The sequence below is a fragment of the Phoxinus phoxinus genome, assembly GCF_949152265.1.
Source record: "Phoxinus phoxinus genome assembly, chromosome: 5".
Lineage (NCBI taxonomy): Eukaryota > Metazoa > Chordata > Actinopteri > Cypriniformes > Leuciscidae > Phoxinus > Phoxinus phoxinus.
Window position 1 is genome coordinate 44750280 of NC_136880.1, and position 19465 is coordinate 44769744.

The 19465-nt window shown below is 39.8% G+C and overlaps 1 protein-coding gene across 2 annotated transcripts in view; it reads left to right on the forward strand.

Moving 5' to 3' along the window:
• The window catches only part of LOC306998209 (myomegalin-like), a 116740-nt gene that overhangs the window by 78765 nt on the left and 18510 nt on the right, over positions 1-19465 (forward strand). The window contains exons 31-33 of one of the 2 annotated variants that reach the window (XM_079612094.1): positions 367-602; positions 4360-4414; positions 4497-4717. In XM_079612094.1, coding sequence (XP_079468220.1) covers positions 367-602; positions 4360-4414; positions 4497-4717 — 512 coding nt within the window. Of the gene's footprint in view, positions 1-366; positions 609-4359; positions 4415-4496; positions 4718-19465 lie in introns of both variants that reach the window. The other variant, XM_079612095.1, reaches the window with a different exon arrangement.

The window sequence follows — 19465 nt, forward strand, 5'->3', positions numbered from 1 at the left end:
AGAGCGGTGTTTTGTCCCGCGACTATAGCATCGTACCGTCACCCAATTGCCCTGCTGCACGGGCTCTACTTCAGCCGGAACCGAACAATGTACACTGTTCACTGAACTAGTCACATCCAAAGCAGTGTCTAAAGCCCTTGCATTCTTACTATCCTCGATTCAAGTTTGGATGCGTGTCTCTAGTTCTGAAATCTTCTCCGTCAGCCTGACTATCTCCACACACACACACACACACACACACACACACACACACACACACACGCGCGCACAGCTCACACACTGCCTAGAACAAGCTCGACTGGGTGCAGCAACAGCGTGTATCTCTGTTATAAAAGCACCAAACCTTTCCTCTTCCTGTCTGTAAAGGAAGTACAACACGCTGATCCAGGCCCAGGCGCGGGAGCTGTCACACCTGAGGCAGAAGATGAGAGAAGGCCGAGGAATCTGCCACATCCTCACACAACACCTGAGCGACACGACCAAAGCCTTCGAGGAGCTCCTCCGCGCCAACGACATTGACTACTACATGAGCCAGAGCTTCCGAGAGCAGCTTTCCCAGAGTTCCTCACTCGCTCAGAGAGTCAGCAGCAAGATCAGTGGACGTGAGCGTGCGTACACACACACACACACACACACACTCACACACACCCATCCAGACATAGCTGCCGCGAGATGTTGCGGTTCGCATTTTCATGAGGACCTTGGTCATGATCATGCGGGGATCTGTCCAGCATTCCGCACTTCTCATGGCCCGGGTTATGAGAACATCTCTGATGTCGCAACATCTCACGATGACATAATCAATCATGTGCCAATGTTTGGAACATCCAACGTGGGATGTTTTGTATTTTGTCTTTTACTGGAAGATGGTGTTGGTTATGGCCAGGTTGTGCTCAGAGCAGAGGGTAAGTAGCCTCATGCCATTTGTGTTGACCTGACCAATCCCATGCCTGCCAAGTACTCCTTTCCATATCTCACTGTTCTGCCCAACACGAGCGTTGAAGTCCCCAAGCAGGAGGATCTTGCCGTTCTTGGGGATCTGGTGGAGAGCCTCATCCAGTGTCTGGTAAAAGGAGTCTTTAGACTCACTGTCAGATGGTAGAGTTGGAGCATACACACTTAGGAGTGTGCCATAGCGGTTCTTCACCAGGGGGTTACGGAGGGTCATCAGTCTTTCACTGATGCCCACTGGTGTTTCAGTGAGTCTTGGCAGTAGTGTGTTCTTAATGGCCAGTCCCACACCATGCAGATGTTGTCCACCTGGGGGATAGCCTTTCCATAAGAAGGTGTAGCCCGTGCCCTCCTCTGTTAGAGACCCTCATCAAGGAGCCTGGTTTCACTCAGGACAGCAGTGTCAATATCGTAGTGGCTCAGCTTGGCTGCAACCAGGGCTGTCCTTCTGTGGGGTCTTTCAGACCCACCCTATGAGTCCAGGAGGGTTCTTATGTTCCATGTTGCCAGTTTAAGATTATAGGATTTATTTATTTTGTTTCGACCGCAGAAGTGGAATGAACCGACAGGCGTCCTGTTCAGGTGTGAGTTGTGGACATTTTTTAGGCCACCTTTTCTAGGCCCTTCCTCAGCTTGAAGTGAGCAGTGCAGTCCCTGAATAGGGCTGCTCAGTCGCACAAGGGTCTGCCGAGGACAGCTGCCACTCAGCCCCGGCTGTTAGCGTTACCTTGTGCCGCTGACGTGTAGGGCTCTGACTAAGAGCTCCCAGTCTATTCAAACCTGCCCCCGTCATCAGACACCCCATCGCCGCCAGACTTCAACCATAAGTAGATCCAGGTAATATTCACCGTTGGTCAGAGGTGGAAACCTGTGCAAAGTATTATTATATTTTTAACTGCTGAAGGGGGTGCGCACTCCCCAGTAGCACTAACTTCACCATGATGAGGTAGATCTGGTGGCATGGGTCACCCTGGCTGCAGGAGGCTGCCGGGACCTAGCTCTGTTTAGGCAAGGCAAGGCAAGGCAAGTTTATTTATATAGCACATTTCATACACAATGGTAATTCAAAGTGCTTTACATAGAAGAAATTAAAATAATCAAAAGAAACAAGAATAATTAAAACAGTTTAGAATAAAAAAATAAAATAAAATACATTGCAAACAGTCGGACGCACAGTGGCACAGTGCTCATTCAGTAAATGCAAAGCTAAACAGAAGTGTTTTGTGTCTGGATTTGAATGTGGCTACAGTAGGAGCACACCTGATCTCTTCTGGAAGAGGTTCTGGTTCCAGCATAATAGCTAAAAGCGGACTCTCCTTGCTTTGAGTGAACCCTTGGTATTTCTAGTTGATGTGATCCTAATGATCTGAGTGATCTGTTGGGTTTATATTCAGTGAGCATATCTGCAATGTATTGAGGTCCTAGGCCATTAAATGATTTATATACCAGTAATAATACTTTAAAATCAATCCTAAATGTGACTGGGAGCCAGTGTAAAGACCTGAGGACTGGTGTGATGTGTTCATATTTTCTGGTTCTGCTCAGGATCCTGGCGGCAGCGTTCTGTATGAGGGCCCACCTATTGCGCGCTGCCAGCGCATTGCTTTCCTGTTGGGGTGTGCTCCCTTATGCCTGGTTCAGATTACACGATTTTAGCCCGATTTTGGCACGATTCGTTTGACGTAGGGTGTCGTGGGGATTCGTAAACGACAACGGGCGTCGGGACGCAAGATTTGATCGTTTCATCTCGTATAGTGTGTCATAGTGTGCGACAACCTACGTCGCGTCTGCGATGCCTCACGACATCACGACAAAAAGACTAGCATGTTTGATTTTTTTTTCGGTCCTCCACGACGAGAGTGAGTGAGTGAGCGAGCGAGACAGAGTGTGTGTGCTAGTGAGTGTGTGTGCTAGGGTGACCACCTGGCTATATTGCTCTGTTGCAGCCAGGTCAGACCTGATTTCGCGGGACACGAGGGAGATAACTTACTATTATTATACCAGGTGAATAAATATTGATTTTAAGATGTCTTTATTGCTAATAGGCTTTATAAAAATGTTAGGCTATGACGGCGCTGACCGGCGCTGTGAACGTCACTAATAATATAAAACTCATTTTAACAGCACAGGTCTATTTAAGTAATTAAGTGAAAATAATAATCCAATTGCTAAAAAGCACATTTCCAAATAAGCACATAAATTCCACTAGGAAAGAAGACAGATTAAATGCGTTCTTACCGGATTCAGTAGACTATATTTTTGTCTTTTCCATGCGTGATGGTGAAACTTCGGTGGCATAACGTAGGCTACACCGCAATCTCCTTTTTTAGGGTCACCTGTAACTGGTTTTAACCATGTATATTTTTTCTCCCATTCCTTATCATACGAACAAAGACGCTTTTTCTTCTCGGGAGCTCCGAATAGATCAATTTTTCTGTTGCAAATTTTTTTTTTTCTCTCTCTCTCTGTGTTTGTTATCCCGCTCTGGAACCAATAATAACGGCTGCGCATGTTCAGTATTTTCTTATTAACATTTTTATTGTAGAATTGTAATTTAAAAGGACGATTAAATAAAATGATGCAGACAAAATTAAAATGCGGGACTGCTTATGACTTGCGGGACAAAGCTTCAAACTTCGGGACTTCCTAGTTAGTGTCATAGACAGTAGGCTATATAAACGGTTAGTGTGAGAGTGAGTGAGTGAGTGCGTGCGTGTGTGACATATAGGCTAGGCTACTATATGTGCGAGTGAATGTCTGCTTGTGAGACGGCACGCGATGACTGGTCAGAAAGCAACGTGTAGTCTGACATGTTTCTTGTCCACGACACGACAAGATTTTCGAAGTCAAAATCGTGTAATCTGACACAGTGACTATCGTAACAGACAAAAAAATCGTGTAATCTGAACCAGGCATTAGCCTTGCCTCAATAGGCTAACCCACAAGGCAGTGGGGTTATTTGCCCATAGCTGGGCCAGTGGTTGACGGGCATCAGGGCGTGACATCTCTGGGGCCCACTGCTGCTCTGAGATCCCCTGCAGTTTAGCCTGGGTACCCAGTTACCATGTGTGGCCGCAAGGAGGCACTGCAAGAGTCTTGGTGGTGGAGAGGCTATTTACTGGCGGAGGAGACTTACGCACTCGGTTCCTCTTTTCACCCCCCATGAGGGGGCTAGCCAGCGGCGGAAGTTAAAAAGCAGAAAGTTGCAAGCAGCGTGCAGCATGCATTAACTACAAGCACCTCCATACTTCACACTACTGCACTAGACGCTTCACACACAAACACACACACACACACACACACACACACACACACACACACACACACACACACACACACACACAGTGTTCTGTGTGATGTACTGATCTTGTCATCCAGTCCTTCATCACATGCTGTCTCTGTGGTCAGGTGATCGTTCAGAGCAGCGAGACGATAAAGCGGGTCACGAGCTGCTAGCGCTGAGGTCAGTGTCTCCTCAGGATTATAGTGTGTATCTTTCACCTCAGATTATTGATCGTAGGTGATCATGTTCATGTCTTCCACAGGTTGAGTAAGGAGCTCCAACACAAAGATCAGATCATCGAGTCTCTCCACACACAGTTACAGAAGCGCAGTGACACGCCCTGCAGCAGCCACGCCCCCTCTGAGACAACCGACCAATCAGACTGCATCTCCTTCGTGTCGGATGAGAGGGGCTCCACCAATGAGGAGTTGTGCTCCGACAGTGAGTTTGCACAGGAGGCGGAGCCTGAGACAAAAGATGGAGGTGCAAAAACAGTTCACAATCACACAAACACCATGCAAACAGTAAACTGAGTCCCGCTGCAGTGTAATCAGTGTTTCATCTCCTTCTGTTCAGTTTATTACAAACACATTTCTCCTGAATGTACTCCCGAAAACTGAAGAAAGTTCAGTATTGATTTATTACCATTGTAAAAATCATTAGTTATCAATGTAAGGGCCGCTTACACAACATCGTTTTCAACTGAAAACAGAAAACTACGACAGCGGTGTTTGGTGGAGAATGCAAACTTTAAAGTAGGGTTCAAAATGCATGTTTTTGAAAACAAGGTTTGAAAGGCTAATCTCCATCTAAACTTCAAAAACATGAATCTGAAAACAGTGACGGCATGAACATATTATGAACATAGTATTTCGTGTTTAGTCTATAAGCGTGTGAATGTGTATGTGCACAAGTAACACAATCGGTGCAGAAGTAACACAAGTAACACAATCGGTGCAGTAGTAACACAAGTAACACAATCAGTGCAGTAGTAACACAAGTAACACAATCGGTGCAGTAGTAACACAAGTAACACAATCAGTGCAGTAGTAACACAAGTAACACAATCGGTGCAGTAGTAACACAAGTAACACAATCGGTGCAGAAGTAACACAAGTAACACAATCAGTGCAGTAGTAACACAAGTAACACAATCAGTGCAGAAGTAACACTAGTAACACAATCGGTGCAGTAGTAACACAAGTAACACAATCGGTGCAGTAGTAACACAAGTAACACAATCAGTGCAGTAGTAACACAAGTAACACAATCGGTGCAGTAGTAACACAAGTAACACAATCGGTGCAGAAGTAACACAAGTAACACAATCAGTGCAGAAGTAACACTAGTAACATAATCAGTGCAGTAGTAACACAAGTAACACAATCGGTGCAGAAGTAACACAAGTAACACAATCAGTGCAGAAGTAACACAAGTAACACAATCAGTGCAGAAGTAACACAATCAGTGCAGTAGTAACACAAGTAACACAATCAGTGCAGTAGTAACACAAGTAACACAATCGGTGCAGTAGTAACACAAGGAACACAATCAGTGCAGTAGTAACACTAGTAACACAATCAGTGCAGAAGTAACACTAGTAACATAATCAGTGCAGTAGTAACACAATCAGTGCAGTAGTAACACAAGTAACACAATCAGTGCAGTAGTAACACAAGTAACACAATCAGTGCAGTAGTAACACAAGTAACACAATCAGTGCAGAAGTAACCCTAGTAAAATAATCAGTGCAGTAGTGACACAATCAGTGCAGTAGTAACACAAGTAACACAATCAGTGCAGTAGTAACACAAGTAACACAATCAGTGCAGTAGTAACACAAGTAACACAATCAGTGCAGTAGTAACACAAGTAACACAATCAGTGCAGTAGTAACACAATTAGTGCAGTAGTAACACAATCAGTGCAGTAGTAACACAAGTAACACAATCAGTGCAGTAGTAACACAAGTAACACAATCAGTGCAGTAGTAACACAAGTAACACAATCAGTGCAGTAGTAACACTAGTAACACAATCAGTGCAGTAGTAACACTAGTAACACAATCAGTGCAGTAGTAACACAATCAGTGCAGTAGTAACACAAGTAACACAATCGGTGCAGTAGTAACACAAGTAACACAAGTAACACAATCAATGCAGTAGTAACACAAGTAACACAATCAGTGCAGTAGTAACATAAGTAACACAATCGGTGCAGAAGTAACACAAGTAACACAATCAGAGCAGTAGTAACACTAGTAACACAATCAGTGCAGTAGTAACACAAGTAACACAATCAGTGCAGTAGTAACACAAGTAACACAATCAGTGCAGTAGTAACACAAGTAACACAATCAGTGCAGTAGTAACACAAGTAACACAATCGGTGCAGTAGTAACACAAGTAACACAATCAGTGCAGTAGTAACACAAGTAACACAATCGGTGCAGTAATAACACAAGTAACACAATCAGTGCAGTAGTAACACAAGTAACACAATCGGTGCAGTAGTAACACAATCAGTGCAGTAGTAACACAAGTAACACAATCAGTGCAGTAGTAACACAAGTAACACAATCAGTGCAGTAGTAACACAAGTAACACAATCAGTGCAGAAGTAACCCTAGTAACATAATCAGTGCAGTAGTGACACAATCAGTGCAGTAGTAACACAAGTAACACAATCAGTGCAGTAGTAACACAAGTAACACAATCAGTGCAGTAGTAACACAAGTAACACAATCAGTGCAGTAGTAACACAATTAGTGCAGTAGTAACACAATCAGTGCAGTAGTAACACAAGTAACACAATCAGTGCAGTAGTAACACAAGTAACACAATCAGTGCAGTAGTAACACAAGTAACACAATCAGTGCAGTAGTAACACTAGTAACACAATCAGTGCAGTAGTAACACTAGTAACACAATCAGTGCAGTAGTAACACAATCAGTGCAGTAGTAACACAAGTAACACAATCGGTGCAGTAGTAACACAAGTAACACAAGTAACACAATCAGTGCAGTAGTAACACAAGTAACACAATCAGTGCAGTAGTAACATAAGTAACACAATCGGTGCAGAAGTAACACAAGTAACACAATCAGAGCAGTAGTAACACTAGTAACACAATCAGTGCAGTAGTAACACAAGTAACACAATCAGTGCAGTAGTAACACAAGTAACACAATCAGTGCAGTAGTAACACAAGTAACACAATCAGTGCAGTAGTAACATAAGTAACACAATCGGTGCAGTAGTAACACAAGTAACACAATCAGTGCAGTAGTAACACAAGTAACACAATCGGTGCAGTAATAACACAATCAGTGCAGTAGTAACATAAGTAATACAATCAGTGCAGTAGTAACATAAGTAACACAATCGGTGCAGAAGTAACACAAGTAACACAATCAGTGCAGTAGTAACATAAGTAACACAATCGGTGCAGTAGTAACACAAGTAACACAATCAGTGCAGTAGTAACATAAGTAACACAATCGGTGCAGAAGTAACACAAGTAACACAATCAGTGCAGTAGTAACATAAGTAACACAATCGGTGCAGTAGTAACACAAGTAACACAATCAGTGCAGTAGTAACACAAGTAACACAATCGGTGCAGTAGTAACACAATCAGTGCAGTAGTAACATAAGTAATACAATCAGTGCAGTAGTAACATAAGTAACACAATCGGTGCAGAAGTAACACAAGTAACACAATCAGTGCAGTAGTAACACAAGTAACACAATCAGTGCAGTAGTAACATAAGTAACACAATCGGTGCAGTAGTAACACAAGTAACACAATCAGTGCAGTAGTAACATAAGTAACACAATCGGTGCAGAAGTAACACAAGTAACACAATCAGTGCAGTAGTAACATAAGTAACACAATCAGTGCAGTAGTAACATAAGTAACACAATCAGTGCAGTAGTAACACAAGTAACACAATCAGTGCAGTAGTAACATAAGTAACACAATCAGTGCAGTAGTAACATAAGTAACACAATCAGTGCAGTAGTAACACAAGTAACACAATCAGTGCAGTAGTAACACAAGTAACACAATCGGTGCAGAAGTAACACAAGTAACACAATCAGTGCAGTAGTAACATAAGTAACACAATCAGTGCAGTAGTAACACAATCTGTGCAGTAGTAACATAAGTAACACAATCAGTGCAGTAGTAACATAAGTAACACAATCGGTGCAGAAGTAACACAAGTAACACAATCAGTGCAGTAGTAACACAAGTAACACAATCAGTGCAGTAGTAACATAAGTAACACAATCGGTGCAGTAGTAACACAAGTAACACAATCAGTGCAGTAGTAACATAAGTAACACAATCGGTGCAGAAGTAACACAAGTAACACAATCAGTGCAGTAGTAACATAAGTAACACAATCAGTGCAGTAGTAACACAAGTAACACAATCAGTGCAGTAGTAACACAAGTAACACAATCAGTGCAGTAGTACCATAAGTAACACAATCGGTGCAGTAGTAACACAAGTAACACAATCGGTGCAGTAGTAACACAATCAGTGCAGTAGTAACATAAGTAACACAATCAGTGCAGTAGTAACATAAGTAACACAATCGGTGCAGAAGTAACACAAGTAACACAATCACTGCAGTAGTAACACAAGTAACACAATCAGTGCAGTAGTAACATAAGTAACACAATCGGTGCAGTAGTAACACAAGTAACACAATTAGTGCAGTAGTAACATAAGTAACACAATCGGTGCAGAAGTAACACAAGTAACACAATCAGTGCAGTAGTAACATAAGTAACACAATCAGTGCAGTAGTAACATAAGTAACACAATCAGTGCAGTAGTAACACAAGTAACACAATCAGTGCAGTAGTAACACAAGTAACACAATCAGTGCAGTAGTAACACAAGTAACATAATCAGTGCAGAAGTAACACAAGTAACACAATCAGTGCAGTAGTAATACAAGTAACACAATCAGTGCAGTAGTAACACAAGTAACATAATCAGTGCAGAAGTAACACAAGTAACACAATCAGTGCAGTAGTAACACAAGTAACACAATCAGTGCAGTAGTAACACAAGTAACACAATCAGTGCAGTAGTAACACAATCAGTGCAGTAGTAACACAATCAGTGCAGTAGTAACACAAGTAACACAATCAGTGCAGTAGTAACACAATCAGTGCAGTAGTAACACAAGTAACAGAATAACACAATCAGTGCAGTAGTAACACAATAACACAATCAGTGCAGTAGTAACACAATAACACAATCAGTGCAGTAGTAACACAAGTAACACAATCAGTGCAGTAGTAACACAATAACACAATCAGTGCAGTAGTCACACAAGTAACACAATCGGTCCAGTAGTAACACAAGTAACACAAGTAACACAATCAGTGCAGTAGTAACACAAGTAACACAATCAGTGCAGTAGTAACACAAGTAACACAATCAGTGCAGTAGTAACACAAGTAACACAATCAGTGCAGTAGTAACACAAGTAACACAATCAGTGCTGTAGTAACACAATCAGTGCTGTAGTAACACAATCAGTGCAGTAGTAACACAAGTAACACAATCAGTGCAGTAGTAACACAAGTAACACAATCAGTGCAGTAGTAACACAAGTAACACAATCAGTGCAGTAGTAACACAATAACACAATCAGTGCAGTAGTAACACAATCAGTGCAGTAGTAACACAATAACACAATCAGTGCAGTAGTAACACAATCAGTGCAGTAGTAACACAATCAGTTCAGTAGTAACACAATAACACAATCAGTGCAGTAGTAACACAATCAGTGCAGTAGTAACACAATCAGTGCAGTAGTAACACAAGTAACACAATCAGTGCAGTAGTAACACAAGTAACAAAATCAGTGCAGTAGTAACACAAGTAACACAAGTAACAAAATCAGTGCAGTAGTAACACAAGTAACACAAGTAACACAATCAGTGCAGTAGTAACACAACCAGTGCAGTAGTAACACAAGTAACACAATCAGTGCAGTAGTAACACAACACAATCGGTGCAGTAGTAACATAAGTAACACAATCGGTGCAGAAGTAACACAAGTAACACAATCAGTGCAGTAGTAACACAAGTAACACAATCAGTGCAGTAGTAACACAAGTAACACAATCAGTGCAGTAGTAACACAATCAATGCAGTAGTAACAAAAGTAACACAATCAGTGGAGTAGTAACACAATCAGTGCAGTAGTAACACAAGTAACACAATCAGTGCAGTAGTAACACAAGTAACACAATCAGTGCAGTAGTAACACAAGTAACACAATCGGTGCAGTAGTAACACAAGTAACACAATCGGTGCAGAAGTAACACAAGTAACACAATCAGTGCAGTAGTAACACAAGTAACACAATCAGTGCAGTAGTAACACAATAACACAATCAGTGCAGTAGTAACACAATAACACAATCAGTGCAGTAGTAATACAATAACACAATCAGTGCAGTAGTAACACAATCAGTGCAGTAGTAACACAATAACACAATCAGTGCAGTAGTAACACAATAACACAATCAGTGCAGTAGTAACACAATAACACAATCAGTGCAGTAGTAACACAATAACACAATCAGTGCAGTAGTAACACAAGTAACACAATCAGTGTAGTAGTAACACAATCAGTGTAGTAGTAACACAATAACACAATCAGTGCAGTAGTAACACAATCAGTGCAGTAGTAACACAATAACACAATCAGTGCAGTAGTAACACAATAACACAATCAGTGCAGTAGTAACACAATCAGTGCAGTAGTAACACAATCAGTGCAGTAGTAACACAATCAGTGCAGTAGTAACACAATCAGTGCAGTAGTAACACAATCAGTGTAGTAGTAACACAATCAGTGTAGTAGTAACACAATCAGTGCAGTAGTAACACAATCAGTGCAGTAGTTACACAATAACACAATCAGTGCAGTAGTAACACAATAACACAATCAGTGCAGTAGTAACACAATAACACAATCAGTGCAGTAGTAACACAATCAGTGCAGTAGTAACACAATCAGTGCAGTAGTAACACAATAACACAATCAGTGCAGTAGTAACACAATAACACAATCAGTGCAGTAGTAACACAATAACACAATCAGTGCAGTAGTAACACAATAACACAATCAGTGCAGTAGTAACACAATCAGTGCAGTAGTAACACAATCAGTGCAGTAGTAACACAATAACACAATCAGTGCAGTAGTAACACAATAACACAATCAGTGCAGTAGTAACACAATCAGTGCAGTAGTAACACAATAACACAATCAGTGCAGTAGTAACACAATAACACAATCAGTGCAGTAATAACACAATCAGTGCAGTAGTAACACAAGTAACACAATCAGTGTAGTAGTAACACAATCAGTGTAGTAGTAACACAATAACACAATCAGTGCAGTAGTAACACAATCAGTGCAGTAGTAACACAATAACACAATCAGTGCAGTAGTAACACAATAACACAATCAGTGCAGTAGTAACACAATCAGTGCAGTAGTAACACAATCAGTGCAGTAGTAACACAATCAGTGCAGTAGTAACACAATCAGTGTAGTAGTAACACAATCAGTGTAGTAGTAACACAATCAGTGCAGTAGTAACACAATCAGTGCAGTAGTAACACAATAACACAATCAGTGCAGTAGTAACACAATCAGTGCAGTAGTAACACAATCAGTGCAGTAGTAACACAATAACACAATCAGTGCAGTAGTAACACAATCAGTGCAGTAGTAACACAATAACACAATCAGTGCAGTAGTAACACAATCAGTGCAGTAGTAACACAATCAGTGCAGTAGTAACACAATCAGTGCAGTAGTAACACAAGTAACACAATCAGTGCAGTAGTAACACAAGTAACACAATCAGTGCAGTAGTAACACAAGTAACACAATCAGTGCAGTAGTAACACAATAACACAATCAGTGCAGTAGTAACACAAGTAACACAATCAGTGCAGTAGTAACACAATAACACAATCAGTGCAGTAGTAACACAATCAGTGCAGTAGTAACACAATAACACAATCAGTGCAGTAGTTACACAATAACACAATCAGTGCAGTAGTTACACAATAACACAATCAGTGCAGTAGTTACACAATAACACAATCAGTGCAGTAGTAACACAATAACACAATCAGTGCAGTAGTAACACAATCAGTGCAGTAGTAACACAATCAGTGCAGTAGTAACACAATAACACAATCAGTGCAGTAGTAACACAAGTAACACAATCAGTGCAGTAGTAACACAATCAGTGCAGTAGTAACACAATAACACAATCAGTGCAGTAGTAACACAATAACACAATCAGTGCAGTAGTAACACAATCAGTGCAGTAGTAACACAATCAGTGCAGTAGTAACACAATAAGTGCAGTAGTAACACAATCAGTGTAGTAGTAACACAATCAGTGTAGTAGTAACACAATCAGTGCAGTAGTAACACAATCAGTGCAGTAGTAACACAATAACACAATCAGTGCAGTAGTAACACAATCAGTGCAGTAGTAACACAATCAGTGCAGTAGTAACACAATAACACAATCAGTGCAGTAGTAACACAATCAGTGCAGTAGTAACACAATCAGTGCAGTAGTAACACAAGTAACACAATCAGTGCAGTAGTAACACAAGTAACACAATCAGTGCAGTAGTAACACAAGTAACACAATCAGTGCAGTAGTAACACAATAACACAATCAGTGCAGTAGTAACACAAGTAACACAATCAGTGCAGTAGTAACACAATAACACAATCAGTGCAGTAGTAACACAATAACACAATCAGTGCAGTAGTTACACAATAACACAATCAGTGCAGTAGTTACACAATAACACAATCAGTGCAGTAGTTACACAATAACACAATCAGTGCAGTAGTAACACAATAACACAATCAGTGCAGTAGTAACACAATCAGTGCAGTAGTAACACAATCAGTGCAGTAGTAACACAATAACACAATCAGTGCAGTAGTAACACAAGTAACACAATCAGTGCAGTAGTAACACAATAACACAATCAGTGCAGTAGTAACACAATAACACAATCAGTGCAGTAGTAACACAATCAGTGCAGTAGTAACACAATAACACAATCAGTGCAGTAGTTACACAAGTAACACAATCAGTGCAGTAGTAACACAATAACACAATCAGTGCAGTAGTAACACAAGTAACACAATCAGTGCAGTAGTAACACAATAACACAATCAGTGCAGTAGTAACACAATCAGTGCAGTAGTAACACAATAACACAATCAGTGCAGTAGTTACACAATAACACAATCAGTGCAGTAGTTACACAATAACACAATCAGTGCAGTAGTTACACAATAACACAATCAGTGCAGTAGTAACACAATAACACAATCAGTGCAGTAGTAACACAATCAGTGCAGTAGTAACACAATAACACAATCAGTGCAGTAGTAACACAATCAGTGCAGTAGTAACACAATAACACAATCAGTGCAGTAGTAACACAATCAGTGCAGTAGTAACACAATAACACAATCAGTGCAGTAGTAACACAATCAGTGCAGTAGTAACACAATAACACAATCAGTGCAGTAGTAACACAATCAGTGCAGTAGTAACACAATCAGTGCAGTAGTAACACAATAACACAATCAGTGCAGTAGTAACACAATCAGTGCAGTAGTAACACAATAACACAATCAGTGCAGTAATAACACAATCAGTGCAGTAGTAACACAATCAGTGCAGTAGTAACACAATCAGTGCAGTAGTAACACAATAACACAATCAGTGCAGTAGTAACACAATCAGTAAAGTAGTAACACAATAACACAATCAGTGCAGTAGTAACACAATCAGTGCAGTAGTAACACAATCAGTGCAGTAGTAACACAATAACACAATCAGTGCAGTAGTAACACAATCAGTGCAGTAGTAACACAATAACACAATCAGTGCAGTAGTAACACAATCAGTGCAGTAGTAACACAATCAGTGCAGTAGTAACACAATCAGTGCAGTAGTAACACAATAACACAATCAGTGCAGTAGTAACACAATCAGTGCAGTAGTAACACAATAACACAATCAGTGCAGTAGTAACACAATCAGTGCAGTAGTAACACAATCAGTGCAGTAGTAACACAATAACACAATCAGTGCAGTAGTAACACAATCAGTGCAGTAGTAACACAATAACACAATCAGTGCAGTAGTAACACAATCAGTGCAGTAGTAACACAATAACACAATCAGTGCAGTAGTAACACAATCAGTGCAGTAGTAACACAATAACACAATCAGTGCAGTAGTAACACAATAACACAATCAGTGCAGTAGTTACACAATAACACAATCAGTGCAGTAGTAACACAATAACACAATCAGTGCAGTAGTAACACAATAACACAATCAGTGCAGTAGTAACACAATAACACAATCAGTGCAGTAGTAACACAATAACACAATCAGTGCAGTAGTAACACAATTACACAATCAGTGCAGTAGTTACATAATAACACAATCAGTGCAGTAGTAACACAATAACACAATCAGTGCAGTAGTTACACAATAACACAATCAGTGCAGTAGTAACACAATAACACAATCAGTGCAGTAGTAACACAATAACACAATCAGTGCAGTAGTAACACAATAACACAATCAGTGCAGTAGTAACACAATCAGTGCAGTAGTAACACAATCAGTGCAGTAGTAACACAATAACACAATCAGTGCAGTAGTAACACAATAACACAATCAGTGCAGTAGTAACACAATAACACAATCAGTGCAGTAGTTACACAATAACACAATCAGTGCAGTAGTAACACAATAACACAATCAGTGCAGTAGTAACACAATAACACAATCAGTGCAGTAGTAACACAATAACACAATCAGTGCAGTAGTAACACAATAACACAATCAGTGCAGTAGTTACACAATAACACAATCAGTGCAGTAGTAACACAATAACACAATCAGTGCAGTAGTAACACAATAACACAATCAGTGCAGTAGTAACACAATAACACAATCAGTGCAGTAGTAACACAATAACACAATCAGTGCAGTAGTAACACAATCAGTGCAGTAGTAACACAATCAGTGCAGTAGTAACACAATAACACAATCAGTGCAGTAGTAACACAATCAGTGCAGTAGTAACACAATAACACAATCAGTGCAGTAGTAACACAATAACACAACCAGTGCAGTAGTAACACAATCAGTGCAGTAGTAACACAATCAGTGCAGTAGTAACACAATAACACAATCAGTGCAGTAGTAACACAATCAGTGCAGTAGTAACACAATAACACAATCAGTGCAGTAGTAACACAATAACACAATCAGTGCAGTAGTAACACAATCAGTGTAGTAGTAACACAATAACACAATCAGTGCAGTAGTAACACAATAACACAATCAGTGCAGTAATAACACAATCAGTGCAGTAGTAACACAATAACACAATCAGTGCAGTAGTAACACAATCAGTGCAGTAATAACACAATCAGTGCAGTAGTAACACAATAACACAATCAGTGCAGTAGTAACACAATCAGTGCAGTAGTAACACAATAACACAATCAGTGCAGTAGTAACACAATAACACAATCAGTGCAGTAGTAACACAATAACACAATCAGTGCAGTAGTAACACAATAACACAATCAGTGCAGTAGTAACACAATCAGTGCAGTAATAACACAATCAGTGCAGTAGTAACACAATAACACAATCAGTGCAGTAGTAACACAATCAGTGCAGTAGTAACACAATAACACAATCAGTGCAGTAGTAACACAATAACACAATCAGTGCAGTAATAACACAATCAGTGCAGTAGTAACACAATAACACAATCAGTGCAGTAGTAACACAATCAGTGCAGTAATAACACAATCAGTGCAGTAGTAACACAATAACACAATCAGTGCAGTAGTAACACAATCAGTGCAGTAGTAACACAATAACACAATCAGTGCAGTAGTAACACAATAACACAATCAGTGCAGTAGTAACACAATAACACAATCAGTGCAGTAGTAACACAATAACACAATCAGTGCAGTAGTAACACAATCAGTGCAGTAGTAACACAATAACACAATCAGTGCAGTAGTAACACAATCAGTGTAGTAGTAACACAATCAGTGTAGTAGTAACACAATAACACAATCAGTGCAGTAGTAACACAATAACACAATCGGTGCAGTAGTAACACAATCAGTGCAGTAATAACACAATCAGTGCAGTAGTAACACAATAACACAATCAGTGCAGTAGTAACACAATCAGTGCAGTAGTAACACAATAACACAATCAGTGCAGTAGTAACACAATAACACAATCAGTGCAGTAGTAACACAATCAGTGCAGTAGTAACACAATAACACAATCAGTGCAGTAGTAACACAATCAGTGCAGTAGTAACACAATCAGTGCAGTAGTAACACAATAACACAATCAGTGCAGTAGTAACACAATAACACAATCAGTGCAGTAGTAACACAATAACACAATCAGTGCAGTAGTAACACAATAACACAATCAGTGCAGTAGTAACACAATCAGTGCAGTAGTAACACAATAACACAATCAGTGCAGTAGTAACACAATCAGTGCAGTAGTAACACAATCAGTGTAGTAGTAACACAATAACACAATCAGTGCAGTAGTAACACAATAACACAATCGGTGCAGTAGTAACACAATCAGTGCAGTAGTAACACAATCAGTGCAGTAGTAACACAATAACACAATCAGTGCAGTAGTAACACAATAACACAATCAGTGCAGTAGTAACACAATAACACAATCGGTGCAGTAGTAACACAATCAGTGCAGTAGTAACACAATCAGTGCAGTAGTAATACAATAACACAATCAGTGCAGTAGTAACACAATCAGTGTAGTAGTAACACAATAACACAATCAGTGCAGTAGTAACACAATAACACAATCGGTGCAGTAGTAACACAATCAGTGCAGTAGTAACACAATAACACAATCAGTGCAGTAGTAACACAATAACACAATCAGTGCAGTAGTAACACAATCAGTGCAGTAGTAACACAATAACACAATCAGTGCAGTAGTAACACAATAACACAATCAGTGCAGTAGTAACACAATCAGTGTAGTAGTAACACAATAACACAATCAGTGCAGTAGTAACACAATAACACAATCAGTGCAGTAATAACACAATCAGTGCAGTAGTAACACAATAACACAATCAGTGCAGTAGTAACACAATCAGTGCAGTAATAACACAATCAGTGCAGTAGTAACACAATAACACAATCAGTGCAGTAGTAACACAATCAGTGCAGTAGTAACACAATAACACAATCAGTGCAGTAGTAACACAATAACACAATCAGTGCAGTAGTAACACAATAACACAATCAGTGCAGTAGTAACACAATAACACAATCAGTGCAGTAGTAACACAATCAGTGCAGTAATAACACAATCAGTGCAGTAGTAACACAATAACACAATCAGTGCAGTAGTAACACAATCAGTGCAGTAGTAACACAATAACACAATCAGTGCAGTAGTAACACAATAACACAATCAGTGCAGTAATAACACAATCAGTGCAGTAGTAACACAATAACACAATCAGTGCAGTAGTAACACAATCAGTGCAGTAATAACACAATCAGTGCAGTAGTAACACAATCAGTGCAGTAATAACACAATCAGTGCAGTAGTAACACAATAACACAATCAGTGCAGTAGTAACACAATCAGTGCAGTAGTAACACAATAACACAATCAGTGCAGTAGTAACACAATAACACAATCAGTGCAGTAGTAACACAATAACACAATCAGTGCAGTAGTAACACAATAACACAATCAGTGCAGTAGTAACACAATCAGTGCAGTAGTAACACAATAACACAATCAGTGCAGTAGTAACACAATCAGTGTAGTAGTAACACAATCAGTGTAGTAGTAACACAATAACACAATCAGTGCAGTAGTAACACAATAACACAATCGGTGCAGTAGTAACACAATCAGTGCAGTAATAACACAATCAGTGCAGTAGTAACACAATAACACAATCAGTGCAGTAGTAACACAATCAGTGCAGTAGTAACACAATAACACAATCAGTGCAGTAGTAACACAATAACACAATCAGTGCAGTAGTAACACAATAACACAATCAGTGCAGTAGTAACACAATCAGTGCAGTAGTAACACAATAACACAATCAGTGCAGTAGTAACACAATCAGTGCAGTAGTAACACAATCAGTGCAGTAGTAACACAATAACACAATCAGTGCAGTAGTAACACAATAACACAATCAGTGCAGTAGTAACACAATAACACAATCAGTGCAGTAGTAACACAATAACACAATCAGTGCAGTAGTAACACAATCAGTGCAGTAGTAACACAATAACACAATCAGTGCAGTAGTAACACAATCAGTGCAGTAGTAACACAATCAGTGTAGTAGTAACACAATAACACAATCAGTGCAGTAGTAACACAATAACACAATCGGTGCAGTAGTAACACAATCAGTGCAGTAGTAACACAATCAGTGCAGTAGTAACACAATAACACAATCAGTGCAGTAGTAACACAATAACACAATCAGTGCAGTAGTAACACAATAACACAATCGGTGCAGTAGTAACACAATCAGTGCAGTAGTAACACAATAACACAATCAGTGCAGTAGTAACACAATAACACAATCAGTGCAGTAGTAACACAATAACACAATCAGTGCAGTAGTAACACAATAACACAATCAGTGCAGTAGTAACACAATCAGTGCAGTAGTAACACAATAACACAATCAGTGCAGTAGTAACACAATCAGTGCAGTAGTAACACAATCAGTGTAGTAGTAACACAATAACACAATCAGTGCAGTAGTAACACAATAACACAATCGGTGCAGTAGTAACACAATCAGTGCAGTAGTAACACAATCAGTGCAGTAGTAACACAATAACACAATCAGTGCAGTAGTAACACAATAACACAATCAGTGCAGTAGTAATACAATAACACAATCAGTGCAGTAGTAACACAATCAGTGTAGTAGTAACACAATAACACAATCAGTGCAGTAGTAACACAATAACACAATCGGTGCAGTAGTAACACAATCAGTGCAGTAGTAACACAATCAGTGCAGTAGTAACACAATAAC